Genomic DNA, 16,292 nt, shown 5'->3' on the forward strand with positions numbered 1-16,292 from the left:
ACGGAAGATACTTGAGGGACATTCAAACTCATTAATCGAAAATGAACTGACAACACCATGGCTAAAAATGAAAAAGACAAACAGACAAACAATAGTACACATGACTCAACATAGAAAATTAAAGAATAAGCAACACGAAAACAGATGCCAATGGAACCGTCTAAACCCAGAAGTCGCAGAAAGTCACACTTTATTATAGTTAAATGAAAAATCACGAGTAATGCACAACACAGCTCACAACAAATACATACACAAAAATCAAGGAACAAAAATTTTACAAAAAAAATAACAGGGATGGGGGATTAAGCATTTTTGAAAATGATGCTATTCATTTATCGGGTATCGGAGTTGGTCTTGAATACCCATATATCAATTTTAATCTGTACTTAATAATAAATATTGTTTTCTGTCCGAGACATGTTCCCAATTTCATATCTCGTTCTAGCTAAGAGAATTTAATTTTGCCATTACTTCTTTAGTTTTTGGTTTGGGCTTATTTTCATCTAACAGTTTATGTGCTACTCTCCGTTTCCGTTTGAGACCCGAATTTGTTTCGGATTAATCGATTATTGATTATTCACAACGATATGCTAGCGTGTAAAATTAGAATATAAATCAACATCATAAATCTTTATTGCAATGTCCTTAGTTAAATCAATGATCACAACGATTTCAATACAAAAGGCAGCTTTTAAAAAAAGCTGAAATGTTTCTCTAGGGGATGATTAATATAACTTCATGGATGATTGATTTCAGTACTATGATTCAACTGTCAAGGCGGTCATATACTCCTTCCTGGCAGGATGCTCGTCTGCTGGTCTATTAATAGGGGTCCACACGGGCTCTCCAACAAAAAATCGTCTTGCCTTGATGTAGTTCTGAAACGTTATGAAATAAAAAATAAAGTTATAATCGAATTCATTTCCAAAACAAATGCAGACCTTGAACGAGGAGTGAACAAGAAAAAGATGAGCCACTAGAACAACAAAGTGAAAATGTTGTCACATGACGTAAATATGCTTACTAGTAGTAATATATTTGCGGTACCTCAGCTATTAAGTGTGGTTATTTCAGTCGTCGAGTTAATATGAGATGTGGTACGATTACCAATGAGAAAACTCTTTACTAGCGACAAATATACACGAATATGCAAGTTTTCCTCAATCCACGAAAATTGGTAGCAACGAAAATAAATGAATCCACAGTAGAGGTCTAGGTCATATCAAATTAATTGACTTATAAAGATTACTGACAATTGCCGTTTTCATGTCAAATTACAACAGGTTTTTCTTAGAAATACAAAACATACACACAGTAACTGGCACCAAAAAAAATAGGTCATAGCAACCCAGTTATTGGCAAACAGTTTTTCGTTGATAAAAATGACAAAAATTCTGACGAATATTCACGAGCACTATCTTGATGAATAGCCCTTGATATAGTAACATCAGTTTTCCGGAAGTAAAACAACTAAAATCAGGACTTCCGGAAAGACATGGTAAATCAAATATGTTCTGCTGGTTCCTTTGAAGACTGTATAAGAATTGCTACTGAAAACGGTTCCCTGAATACCTGTTTTGGTTTCTGATGGAAAAAAACGACTTTAAACAAGAAATTTAAACAAGGAAAATTGGGAAAAGGGCAATAACTCTTAATGTTTTTGCCAAGTAACAATGATATGAATTTAATCATGTTAATGTTGTTTCATTGGTTCATGGCTAGTGACAAATATTACACGTATATTCATGATGAGAACAACATGATACAACGAATTATGAAGGTTGCTAACTTCTATATCAGTTGGTCTCAGAAGGAGTCATTTCATTGACAATCATACCCCATTTTTTTATTTAAACTTTATAAACTCAACTGTTTAAATAGGATTATTTTAATTACTAGTAACTAAAACCTAAAACAGTCTGAGGAAAATGAACATATAACCTGTCTAGATGTACAGGGGCGGATCCAGCCATTTTAAAAAAGGGGGTTTCCCAACCTCGAGCAAAAAAGGGGGGGGGGTTCAAACTATATACTCCCATTCAAATGCATTGTACGTCCAAACAAAAAAAAGGTGGGGGGGGTCCAACCCCCGGACCCCCCCCCCCCCTTTGGATCCGCCAATGATCTACCATATTAAAAGTAACATTCGAACTCTACAAAAAAGAAATGAAAGTTTTTTAAGGGATGAGGGCGTGTTTCTTTATCATTCATGATATATTGGGCAAAGCATTTACTTTTCAAACTTAACTCCATCATTATAATGTAAAGCAACGTTAAGTAACCAACTCTCGTCATAGGATTCCACCCCATCGTGATTTGTAGAAATTTTAGATATTGAATGATTTATTTTATCATCTTATCCGAATGAGTCGATCAAGGTTCTTCGATAATTACGAAAACTTCATCACCGAGAGCCCGGTCATTGTCCTGAAAATGCATGACATGTTCGCCACTCAAGGTTAAGTAATCAAAGAAGAATCAATTAATTGGCAGACAGAGACCACATCAAATATTTGGGGTTTATGGCTTCCTGAAGTCCCATTTCAGCTACGGATCCAGAAATGCATTGCCCGGCTGCCTGAGAGGTACCCGCTCCAGACAGTCAGGCTTTAGTGATTCCCTATACAACCCCTAAACCCCCCCTTCTGTCTATTAGTTTAAATTACTCGGTACTATCCTATGTCTTCTTACATTTTGATCAAGTGTAAAGCGGTGGTAAATACCGGCAGGTAATATGAGAAGATCTGCTGGTGCCAAGCTAATTCGGATCCACTCGTCCTTTTTGTTCCGGACGTCAAAATATCCACTTCCGTCTACAATGTATCGGATCTCTTCGTCAGAATGGAGGTGCTCCCGAAAGAAGTCCTTCAACTAAAAGATCAAAACAAAACAATGATTTTCGGCTGAAAATTCAACAACGTACGGTGACCTATAGTTGTTAATTTCTGTTTCATTTGGTCTCTTGTGGGGAGTTGTCTCATTGGCAATTATACCACATCTTCTTTTTTTTATATATATAAAACATAATGTGCGTCAGTCAAAAAAAAAAATGGCGTGTTTCAACTGAAACAGTAGACTATATAAAATACCAGTCTTATAAAAATTGACCAAGTTTCCTTCAAGTAGAAAAACTTGAACAAGATCAGGTAATGTAACGCTGAATATAAGTTATGTAGTGATATATCTCCTAAGCATCCCTTAAAAAATATGTCGTGCTATTGAACAAAGTTATTAAATACATGGCCACTTATATTTTGCACTTCATTTTATAATATTAGAACTATTTTAAACTATGATTGCTGATATATAGTAGTTAAAGACAGTCTGTTTGAATAACAGTAGACGTAGAGTTTAAGCCAATGAGACAGCAACCCAACAAAAACAAAACATTTACGGGATGAATATTGTTTTTATTGGTATTAAAGCCTGTAAATCAGTGGTTGTCGTTTGTTGATGTGTTTTATATTTGTTTTTCGTTCTTTTTTTGTAAATTTGTCATTTCGGGGCTTGTTTTCTATTTTTGTGTCTGCCTTTTATTCGCAGTTAGAGAACTGTTATTGCTTCACAATAGTAAGTAAAACGTAGTCTGTTATATTAGGGTACCTCTCCGAAGAATTTTTCTCGTCTACACTTAGGAACGTCTTTTACTTTTGCCTACCTTTTCGTCGTAGTTCTTCAACTTTTCTTGACAACACTAAATAAAATCTTCAGATGAGTGGGGTTGTGTTGTATTTTACTTTTGCCTACCTTTCCGACGAACTTAGGCAACTTTTCTCGTCTACACTTAATAATATTTTCTCATGAGTAAGTTAATGTTGTCTTTTACTTGTGCTTATACTTTCGTTGTAGTTTGGCAACTTTTCTCGACATTTTCAATACAGAAAATTAATGTTATCTTTTCTTTTTGCCTACCTGTTTTATCGTGGTTCGGCAATTGTAATTTATCAAAAAAAAACAACCTCAATTACATCTTTACATGAGTAAGTTATTAAATTTGTTAAACTTCTTTTTGCCTACCTTTTCGTCGTAGTTTTCTAGACAATTATATTAAAATAACATCTTCACATTAGTAAGTTAGTTTTGTCTTTTCTTTTCTTAATCTTTTAGTTTACGTTGTAGTTTACTTTTGCCTACCTTTTCGTCGTAGTTCGGCAACTTTTCTAGACAACAATAACATCTTCACATGAGTAAGTTAATGTTGTTTTTTCCGACGTAGTCGGTATAGTCAGAGGCGGATTTAGGGGGGGGGGGGGGGCAGGGGGCCCGGGTCCCCCCTTTTTTGGGAAAAAATTTTGTTGCTTATATAGGGAATCACTGAAGCGTGACTGGAGCGGGCCCCCTCTTAGGTCAGTCAGTGGGCCCCCACATGAAAATTTCTGGATTCGCCACTGATAGTTTCGGTTTGTGCCCTTTGAACTTAAGGACGCTTAACTATGGCAACAGAATAAGCATGCTCGAAAATCCTTTCTGTGATTGGACAAAATGCTGTCACGGTGGGTGATTTGGTTGTGTTTGAAAAAACGTCTCGTTAATTATATCGTGATGGAAAGCCAGTGAAAAACTATAAATATTTGACTAGATCTTACAAAGATTTATATTTTTATTAAAATAATTGTTTCTCCAATAGCTCTTTGCATCCGTGACAGCTGTTTATTCAGGACAATTATATAATTTTTAATGTAAACTTTGTTGTGCGAACGTACATTTCTTTTAGAACGCACCTACGCATGTGAGATTTCCGCGGGGTTTTGGTGAATGTAAACAGAGAGATACGAGGACCGAGAATACTGAACACAATCAGAGAAAACGTTATTTAAATGGTATCTTTGTGCTTCTGAAGGTTATCGAAAAGATAGTTTTAAACATAATACTCAAATTTAAATACGTCGGATATCTTTTTTAAAGATAGTTCTTGTTTCTTTTCCCTACCATTTAGTCTGAGTTCGGCATCTTCAGATTAGTAAGTTAAAGTTGTCAAAATCATTTTCTCCTACCTTTTCGTCATAGTTCGGCAATTTTTCTCTGCTACACTCAATAAGATCTTCATAGGAGTATCCTCTTTCTTTTCGGAATTTGTCTAATTCGTCAACATTTTGAACTGGTATCTGAAAGATGAGATAAAATTTTTTTTTTTTTTAAATTTGGTCGATTACTCTAACGTTAAATGTTTAACTTATCAAGTCGCCTACTATCCAGCACTAAGTTCGGGGTTAATTTAGAAACACACATAGTTGCTGTACTGCAGCAAACCGACTGGGACCCAATGCTGTCAAATTTTCAGCATACTATAGCATCCTTCCTTCAACACCAAATTTCATATATATGCTTAACATAGTCTGGTTTGGTCTTACCGGAATTTGAACACAGGCACTTGTCTCAGAAAAAAAATTCCTATATATCTTGTTATAATAAGGTATATAATAGGAATTTTTTTTCTGAAACAAGTGCCTGTGAATTTGAACTATCAATCGACAACGCTCAACCAAGAAACCGTATCGGTGACCTTTACGCTTTAGAGTTTTTAAGGTTATCAAAGTTTAAATGTATGCAACTGGAAAGGCTGACATCTCGAGAGCAATTTTTCCAACTTCATTTTATTCAAATTGAATATTCAGAATAAGTACAGAACACTGAAAATTAGCTCTCAACATGAACACATTCTAAAAGTGACTAACGAACAAACAACCGTCTATAGTTTATACAATACAGAGGCGGATTTAGAGGGGAGGGTAAGGGACTCTGGGAAAAAATTGGTTGATTAATAGAGAATCACTGAAGCATGACCGGAGTGGCCCCCCTCTTAGCTGGGCAGTCATCAGTGGACCCCCACTTATGAAAATTTATAGATCCGTCACTGCAATAAGTCGTAAAGTGTCCTCTATAACTTTCTTTTTTTTATGCGATAAATTCACTTTGACATTGTTTGACAAACAAACGAAAAACTCCACTGGCGGCAACCAATGCCAACCATGGCAACGTAAGCGAATTTAAGTCAATACACACAACAAAGGTGTTAAATTCACAAATAACATAAAAAAGACCAATTCAGTTTAATTTTCTCAACATCAATTTTGAAAATATATTGTTAAAAAAATAAGCATAGCATGTCAAAATCAGTCATGTTATAATAATAGTGTGTACAAGAATGTCAAGGTCGTTTTATCAATTTGTTTAGTCTCAAAGTTATATTTACATACTATGATACAATATTTAAACCTCAAATACTACAAACATGACAAACTTACCTGTCCATTTGGGAAAGTCTTAATTAAGGCCTGACATCTACTAGATATATAAAGGTTATATATATATGCATATTGCATTTAAGAAAGATATTTTTTTAATTTTTTTTTTAATGGACATTTTTTGCGTTTCCTGCAGAAGGTGTAAAAATAAACTAAGTTTTGGATACAACTTTGAGGTAACAACTAATGTGTACTGTATTAAATTGTCCTTGATTGGCAATCATGTTTTGAATAGTTTGAAATCATCAATTGTCAAACTTTCACTACGACTTACCTTCCAATATAAAACTCCTAAACTTTTCAAGTCATCTAGTGTGAGGTACTGCGGAGGGACCCTGTGATGAGGGGCTCTTTGATCCTCTTCAGAGGAGTCCATCAACCACGCTTGCACCATGTTTACCTTTCGTAAATCAGCTGTTTATCTAGGTCAATATGTATATCTAATAAAATAGGTCAAGTTTATAAAATAGTATGTCAACACGGAGCCGAACAAGCTTTCCGGACTATTTTAAAGATATTAATATATTATTTCCATATTGCAAGAGTGTTTTGAAATATTCTCCGAAAGTTTTATATGAAGAAGCAATTAATTATAATTTACGAATTAACTTATCTGTTTTATGTAGTACCATAATATATTTATAGATTTAATGATGTGCATGCACACATAGCATGCTTATATATAACTTTTAAATGAAGTGTCGTGTACTTTGTATAGTTGAATCAAATATTGTCAATAGATATTTGATCGTCCTAGCAGATGTAAAAATTCCTTGGGGATGCTGGTCGTCAAAGCAAATACCCTCTATTCTTTTGGAAATCCAGGGCTTCAAATCATGAGAGACATGAAGGCAGTTAGACATGTTAGAGGGGGCCGACAAAAAAATAATGGAGATAAAAACATTTTTTTTATAGTTCTTAGTCGTATTCACATTGAGGTGAATGTCTCGGCTAACGTCGAACAACATCTTTTGTACTGGTGACTGACATCTTAAATATGTCAAATCGAAAACCATTTCTAAAATGATTTAAATTTTGAATGTTGAAAAAAATATACAAATCATGAATGTTATGTACAGAGATTCAGAAAATTGGTAAAGAAAATGCTGACAACGACAGATTTAATCGAGGCACGCGGTCATCACAGTATTTAATTTTACAGAGCATTGTTTATTTTGGGACAGTAAACTCTAATGTCTGATAGAAAATATGGAATAGAAGTATATCCAGTTCGAAATTTTGAATTCTAACAGAAAATTGAGGCAATATGCAAAGACCAAAAGGATTCATAGACTGCTGACGTTTTTGCAAGACTTGAGTATGCACAAGACTTACCTGCACTAGATGTTATTTATCATCAGAAATGTTGTGTTAACTTCAGGACAGGGAAAATATACCTTTTGGAAAACCAGATCAAAAACAAAAAAAGCAAGGTAGACTAAATCACAATGAGTCAAATACAGCTTTTCTGAAGACCTTGGATTATTTGAAAGAAAAATGAAGAGGACCAATTGACCGTGAAAGACTTCGTTCTTCAAATGACACATTTGTGTGGAGATCTGGCATACACAACAGTACAAATGAACTCAAAGATCGAAACACATTTTGGTGATGAAGCTTTTATTACCGACGCGTACGTCTATGGAAAACCAAATACGGTCACTCTTCGTAAAACTGCATCTGCTCTTCTGCAAGAATTTCATTAAAGTAAAAAACTTCCGATCCTGAAACAGAAAAAAAGAGAAAATTCAAAACAGCAGCAAATCTTATCAAATCTTATATCAAATCAATGGAATTTTCAAGGTCGGTGTATTCATCACCAGCTACAATAGCATCGTGTTAGGAAATTTAAACATCTCATACTTACCTGAAAGTCTCAAACAGTTACTTGGTGGAATATTTTTTGAAAAAAGATTTCGATCATAAAGTGGCTGCCATTGCCAGTCTATCATGCAAGCGACAAGACCAAGATTTCTGATTGCCCCTTTGCAGCTAGGTATAGGAGTTCAAATGCATCGCCATTTTGGATCAAAATTCCTCCTCAAAACCTTATACCAACTTGGCTTTTCGTCATCTGTTAAGGAAGTTCAAAAACAAGTCGTGAACTCTGCTCTCCAGGGTAATAATTCACCTCTAGAACTTAAAGGGCGATGTATTCAATACGTGACAGATAATGTCGACTATAATATCAGAATACTTGACGGTCATGGGGATAAAAGCACGATTCACACCTGGTTATAACCACAAAAAATATTGTTCAGAGATTGGATGTTTCGCTTGACGAATGTCGATATAAAACAAATAGGGAAAATCTATCTTCATCAATACTTTTACCGAACAGCAAAACTTAGTTTAAAATTCGAATCACTTGCAACAAATCATTCGGATTCGTTACCCGATAACCTCAGTCTTCTCTGTAGTACTCTTTGGCCAAAGAAAAAAAAAATAGGTGGTCAGCAATGTGTAATTAAGCGCACGATGGAGCATACCCTGGTTAATCGACAATTGCATTTTTGCCTATATTTGAAATTGATCCCGGAAACCTTTCATGTATCTTTTCGATCATGAAGTTCGTATGCAAAGAAGTGTTTGAGTACAGAGCTGATCCAATAAAATTGAGAAAGGAAATTTATGGGGAATGTGTTAAATCGACAACAACCCGACCATAGAGCAGACAACAGTCGAAGGTCACCAATGGGTCTTCAATGTAGCGAGAAACTCCCACACCCGGAGGCGTCCTTCAGTTGGCCCCTTAAAAATATGTATACTAGTTCAGTGATAAAGGACATCATACTAAACACCGAACAATACACAAGAAACTAAAATTCAAAATCATACAAGACTAACAAAGGTCAGAGGCTCATGACTTGGGACAGGCGCACAAATTGCGGCGGGGTTAAACATGTTTATTAGATCTCAACCCTCCCCCTATACCTCTAGCCAATGTAGAAAACTAAACGCATTACAATACGCACATTAAAATTCAGTTCAAGAGAAGTCCGAGTCCGATGTCAGAAGATGTAACAAAAGAAAATAAACAAAATGACAATAATACATAAATACTACTAGCAGTAAACTGACATGCCAGCTCCAGATCTAGACTTCAATTGAACTGATTGAAAGATTATGTCTTCATCATATGAATATCAGGCACAATCCCTCCCGCTAGGGGTAAAGTATCATACTATCATAAAAATATATGAGAAGAACATAACCCGTGTCATGCCAACAACTGATTTTTTTTAAATAGTTCCTATACAATGTTTACATTTGACCAACCGCGTTACTGGAAAGCATGCACTCACGATTATCGATTTCACGGCCGACACTCGGCTAACCGAGAGATAGGTCGGTTAATCTATATTGAGTATGCGGCTATATCGGCGGTGGGTCTGTTAATCGGGTTGGTTATACGTCTGTTAAGAGTAAAACTCACAATTTAATGTTAAACTCTGTTAAATATACAGATTTTTTGGCACATTATGAGAATCACATAAAAAAAAGAAAAGTGTCTGACAAAATGATATCTATCATAGAACATTTTCCACCATTAACAAAAATGCATAGTCTGCGCAATTTTAAGTAAAACGAAAAGGCGTCGCGCAAGTATGTGGTTTTTATGCTTGTACGCATAGCAATATTTTAGATAAAAGGCCAAAAACCATTTTTATATATGATTTAAAGGACACAAAGTAGTACTTTGGTTCTAAAAAATCAATTGTCATTGATAAATATTTCATAATTGTTATATAAGTTGAGTTATACCTCATTTTAATGAATATTAGGGGAATACAGTCTGTTAATGGGTTGGACAATTTAAATCGTGTCAGTTAAGAGTTATTTAGCCACGACAATAGTCTTACTACCTTGAGTTTACATTTTCACATTGAAAAAAAATTGAGATGTACTTATAACGAAAAAATTACAATACGGTGCAACAGTATCCTTATAGAAAGAGCACTTTTAAAAAAAAAAAAATCTCTGCATTTCATTAAAAGGGTGTGTCATTTCAAATTAGCGTTATATGGACTGATTGGCCGCTCGAATTCGCATGAATTTATCATTTACGCCAAGTTATCAATCAGCCTTATTTTTTTGTCTTTTCAAAGTCTGTAACATCTATGAATCTGTCATGTGTTGCAATTCAGCTGGTTAAATTCCATGCGTTTTATTTGGAATACTTAGGCTTTTCTACCTTAGGAATAGATTACCCTATGCCGGCGTCACACATTGGCGGATAGACCAGCGTGCATCAAACGTACAGAGAAAACTGACAAAGTCGGTATACGTTAGTTGCACGCCATAGGAACGTTTAGCAATCGTTCAAAGCGCGTTGCATAAGTTTGAAGTACGTCGAAAAACAAAGGTAACATTGAGAAAGAAAATGTGGACCGTGTCAAAGCGACAACAACCCGACCATAGAACAGGCAACAGACAAAGGCCACCAATGGGTCTTCAATGTAGAGAGAAACTCCCGCACCCGTAGGTGTCCTTCAGCTGGCCCCTTAAAAAATATGCATACTAGTACAATGATATTGGACGTCATAATAAACTCCGAATTATACACAAGAAACTAAAATTAAAAATCATATAAGACTAACAAAGGCCAGAGGCCCCTGACTTGGGACAGGCGCAAAATTGCGGAGGGGATAAACATGTTTATGAGATATCAACCCTCCCCCTATACCTCTAGCCACTGAAGGAAAGTAAATACTCTTGATGAACGCTACAACCCGAGGAAATGTGTATGCAGCATAAAAAACATACAACATACGCCAATATACGTTTCTTGAACGCCAGATAAACGCGTGTCTGGCGTAAATATAAGGCGCGAATATCAAATTTCAATCCTGGTATCTATGAGAAGTTTATTTCCGGTATGTATTTTCCTTTGTACCGAGTCATCATTCTCATTTTCTGCCGCCTAAGGAAATGTCTGTACCAAGTTCTAAACCGTGGTTCTAAACAAGAAATAGACATTAGTAAGTTTTTTTTCATATTAGTGTTGGGTGCTGATTTAATGTGTAACAACAAGACAATTTTATATTCCTGTAAATCACAATAAATGCATAATATTAATTTTATTTTTCGAGTAATGATGTATTCCTATGATATCGTAAGTCATTTAGCCGACTCGCAGTCCGCAAACGTGCTTGTTTTTCTATCGAGTGACCTTCAAGGTGGTGTAGAGAAAGGTTGATGTTGAAAGGTTTGTCTATATTTGTTTGCATTATAAACATATTTCAGTTCTTTTGATAAAAAAATCAAAACATTACGAAGTTTATCTCTGATGTATGTACTTGTTAACTATGTAAATGACAAATTGGTGCCATTTATATCAATGAAACAGAATCCACATGATATATGCGACCATTCTTTGATGAAATTAATAGTACTTTGATTTTACACTTTTTAAAATCATTTCTATCAATTTTCAGATTCCATTGTCTAAACTTATGTTTCATTGTTCTTGTGTTGTTTCCATTTATTCTAGCCACTAATCTTTGGCCTATCTCTTTATTCAGATAACATCACATATAGCAATTAAATTATACTTGTAATGTCATTCATAACTCTTAACAGACCAATTAACAGACCGAGTTTTATACATCCGACCCATTAACAGACCATATTTTTATCAAAAATTGATTTATGTCACCAAAATACAGTTTTTCGTGTAGATTTTTCACATATTGATGTTAATATGGTAAACAAACATAATGTCAGTCTTTTTTCGATGTTCAAAAGATTGCATGCAAGTAAACTCAACCAACTTGTCATTTTTGTGTACATTTTGTGCGTGTAAAATGTGTATAAATTTATTGATGAGTAACTCGCCTTTTCATTTTATAGATCGTTTATTGAAGCTAGAAAAAAAATAATGACACCACTGTATTCAGTACTCCAAATCATTTTGTCAGACATGAATAGTTTTTATGATATAAATATAATTAAAAAGTAATACAATGAAACATGCTGACCTTGCACTGATTTTCACGATAACACCTGATTAACAGACTTTAGCCAACCCGATTAACAGACCCACCGCTGATATAGCCGCATACTCAATATAGATTAACCGACTATCTCTCGGTTAGCCGAGTGTCGGCCGTGGATTTGAAATCTATAGTTCCCAGAGTAGGAGTTTTTCACCTCGAGGTGAGATTCCTGTGATCGATTGGTAACATTATGAGCGGATCTGGACTAGCTGAGCTCATGGAAACTGTCTACGCATCTAACGCTGTTTCGCATATGTTAGCCGGAAAGCCAATTGCAAGAGCAGGACGTGGTCATTTCCTCATTTATAATGCTTTAAATGCATTATTGATGTGCGGACAGTTTCAGATATCTTCTGTTGTCTTGTAAGATAATCACATTGAAAATGGAGAACATGTTTCGTTTCTTGATGAAACTTCGGGTGACATGATAAGCGAAACTGATATTGAAGACTCTGAAAATCACAGTAAAACACCTTTCCCCAAGATTTAAACTGAACTGAGTTCTGTTTTGATGAAATCCTCGAACGACGTGTTCCAGGAGACACCATTGACACCAAAATAAGATGTTAAGAAAAATAAGCGAGAGTATATCTCGAAGAGAGAAATCGATTTTCAAATGGACAATAAATAAAGAATGATGAAATTTTGTAAATAGGTTTACCAGTTTGTGATATCGAAAACCTTTGTGTAAATTGTTTCATTTGACAAAGATTACAGAGTAATACGTTTTAACTGTCACGGTAGATTTGTAACATATCAAACCCACAACTCCCGAAATGACATACCGACCACCCTTCATTTGAGAAAGAACCCTATACATTCCAGTGCACCGAATTTCTGTGTTTTGAAAATGAGGATTGATTGTAGTTTTTCTTTTCTTTTTTTAATTAGGCTTTGTTCCTTTTTAATGCTCTAATAAAACCGGTTTTGTAAAAGAAACTACAAGAGATATCATTTCTACAGACTAAAGGGAAACAGACTTGAGTTTCAACATTTTATTTCATATTTAGCAACACATGACGATTCTTGAAACGACATATTTTTGTCACTCTGGTGAGTTAAGCCTTTTTCAACTGATTTTTATAGTTCGTTCTTATGTTGTACTGTTCAGTATATCACTGTCCCAGGTTAGGGGAGGGTTGGGATCCCGCTTACATGTTTAACCCCGCCACATTATTTATGTATGTGCCTGTCCAAAGTCATTAGCCTGTAATTCAGTGGTTGTCGTTTGTTTATGTGTTACATATTTGTTTTTCGTTCATTTTGTTACATAAATAAGGCCGTTAGTTTTCTCGTTTGAATTGTTTTCCATTCAATTTGTCTTATCGGGGCCTATTATAGCTGACTATGCGGTACGGGCTTTGCTCATTGTTGAAGGCCGTACGGTGACCTATAGTTGTTAATGTCTGTGTCATTTTGGTCTTTTGTTGATAGTTGTCTCATTGGCAATCATACCACATCTTCTTTTTTATACATTGTCTTATAAGAATCCGGTCACACTACCAGGAATTCGAAGTAACGGTGATCGTGACTGTCATAAATGTTAAGTACATTGTATAATGGTGGGACGTAGTGGTAGTCCGACGTTTCAATAGTATGACGGTTCAATGGTCCAACGGTTCGATAGTCCGACGGTTAAATAGTCCGACGATTTTTTTGTCCTACGGTTCGATGGTCCAACGGTTAGTGTGGTCTATTGGTAAAGACATTTAGCTACAGTGCTAATAGCGTATCTCGATTCAAAGCTGTCCTGGGCTTTCTAAACAAACAAAGTTCCCGATTCAAGCATAAAATCCACACTTTACATTCAGATGACGATAGCATCAGTCGTCATTAATCAATTACGTTTAAATAGTGTCGAAGTTTTTTACCATCAAGACAACTTGCGTAATGACTTGTTTATATTGTTTATATTTTCCTGTAGTTGTTTCCATTGATCTGGTTTAAGTCTAATACCTCGGTCCGACTCGGAAAAGGCTTTTTCTTCCGAAAACTCGCGAATATCAACGACCACAACTTCTCCGGAGGCGAAGACACCAACACGACGTTTCCATGACAGTGAAAACAATATCCAGTCTACAAAAAAGAAAAAAGAAACTTTTATAATCAGAGAAAATATACTTTAAACCATGAACGTTACTTTGAAATATTTAGACTGTAAAAAGACAACAAACACTAAATATATCAAAAAAACTGTAAAAAGACAACAAACACTAAATATATAGAAAACTGTAAAAAGACAACAAACACTAAATATATAGAAAACTGTAAAAAGACAACAAATACTTCAATGTTGACATGAATTATCATTAGTTACAATAATTATAATATATTATCTGTATCCAAAACTACGATTTTTTCGAAATACTAAGGTATAGATGAAACTTAGCTGTATTTGGCAAAACCTTTTGGAATTTTGGGTTCTCAATAGTCTCTTAATTCGTACTTAATTTGGTCGTTTAAACTTTTTTGGTTCAAGCGTCACTGATTCATCTTCTGTTGCCTAGAACTGGAATGGTTCTTCCATTGAATTTTGAGTAATGTTTGTTTGTTTTTTTCGCATTTTATATTTTATTTTTTGAGGTTTTTTATTTTACTTTTTGTTAAATTAAAAACTTATAGGCAGTAAGGGTGAGCATATTCAGTACAATTAGAAGTAAGCACGACAAACAAAATCATTACCTGGAAATTCTTCTTTTCCCGGTAATTTATTTTTATCTTTGCAATCTTTTTTATCTTTCTCCTTTTCTTTATCTTTCAATGTTTTCTGTGTAGTAGCAATGGCATTATTGATATCAGCTACCTGTAATTCTAATTTATTCCATTGTTCACAGTTTAGACTGATTCCGTACTTCGTTGGTTTCGCGCATGTGCGTCCTCTAGGAATAAAGTACTTCCGGATGCTCACGTGCAGGTTCGTCTGCACTTTGGTTACAGAGCAACACACTAAATTCGTCAAATCGAAAGTGTTGTCATCAAGTTCATAATCACCATCCGCTTCTGAACCCTCATAAGGAATTTCTAATTTAGATCCAGATTTTCGTCGACCAATGGAGGGTGCCGAGCTGGCATCGGTGAGAAGTCTACTTTTATCACTCGGAGAAATACCAATGAAACCGTCCACTAGTTCAGCAAGTGTATTTCCATCAACACCCCGCAAATGGTTTCTATAGTAACAATTTGTCCAGAAACAAACATAATGAAACCAGGAACTAGATTTATATTCCCGTACACCAAGTCGGAGTTGATCTGAATTGATAAAGGATTTGCATCCACAACAACGAATTTCAACTTTTGTTGGTTGTGAGCTTACAATAAATGGAAGAGTTTTAACACGCTTCATGTTTGTATTGAATATGTCTGACAAACAGAAAACTCCTTTTAAAGTTTTTATAGTTATCTCCCTTCCAATTTGTTTATACGTACTCAAATTATACACAATATACTATTGATTTTATCGATCAAGCCATTACACATTTAAACAATTTAAATGTATAGTGGTATATTGAATCTTTTTACCTATTTAAGATAACGTTTTAACCATTCAATGAATTGGATTAAACCCACACAAACATGTTCAAAGATTTCCAATAAGATGAATTCTTTTTAGCACAAGAGTCTAGTAATAATAGAAGAAAAGCTTGATATAAATTTTAATTGCATATAACATAAATGTGATTACAAGAATTGAATGCTTTTTTTTTTAGTTATTTTCAGGATCGTAAATCTTAGTTGATCGTTTGTACATTTTGGAATGAAAAGTAAGTCTTGCAATATATATACACATGGAAAAAAGTATTGCAACACCAAATTGAAATTGAAATTAAAAAAACACTCTTTATTTTTTTGTGATATAATTTGGTAAAATAGAACTAGTTAAACATTATTTAAGTATCACCTGAGTTTAATCAATAAATATCGACTCGATAAGTTTTTATCTGCACATGCAGCTACTGTACCCGTAAACAGCAAAACAGATGTTTTTACCCTCATTGTTTTCAACACTTTAAATAACCAAGTTTTTAAAGTTATGTGATTGACACCTTGT

The 16,292-nt window shown here is 34.7% G+C and overlaps 2 protein-coding genes across 2 annotated transcripts; both read right to left on the reverse strand.

The window, feature by feature from the left end:
- Positions 1-615: 615 nt before the first annotated feature.
- LOC139498809 (acireductone dioxygenase-like) lies at positions 616-6,690 on the reverse strand. The gene is made up of 4 exons (XM_071287366.1): positions 6,520-6,690; positions 4,995-5,105; positions 2,692-2,871; positions 616-878 (listed from the first exon to the last, which is right to left on the reverse strand). The coding sequence occupies exons 1-4, from the start codon at positions 6,637-6,639 to the stop codon at positions 759-761; spliced, it is 531 nt and encodes a 176-aa protein (XP_071143467.1). The 5' UTR covers positions 6,640-6,690; the 3' UTR covers positions 616-758.
- A 6,534-nt stretch (positions 6,691-13,224) lies between these two features.
- On the reverse strand, positions 13,225-15,915 carry LOC139498824 (uncharacterized). The gene is made up of 2 exons (XM_071287383.1): positions 14,927-15,915; positions 13,225-14,320 (listed from the first exon to the last, which is right to left on the reverse strand). Exons 1-2 carry the CDS (start codon positions 15,585-15,587, stop codon positions 14,118-14,120), a joined length of 864 nt encoding a protein of 287 aa, XP_071143484.1. The 5' UTR covers positions 15,588-15,915; the 3' UTR covers positions 13,225-14,117.
- Positions 15,916-16,292: the final 377 nt, after the last annotated feature.

This window comes from Mytilus edulis, chromosome 12, assembly GCF_963676685.1.
Source record: "Mytilus edulis chromosome 12, xbMytEdul2.2, whole genome shotgun sequence".
Taxonomy (NCBI): Eukaryota; Metazoa; Mollusca; class Bivalvia; order Mytilida; family Mytilidae; genus Mytilus; species Mytilus edulis.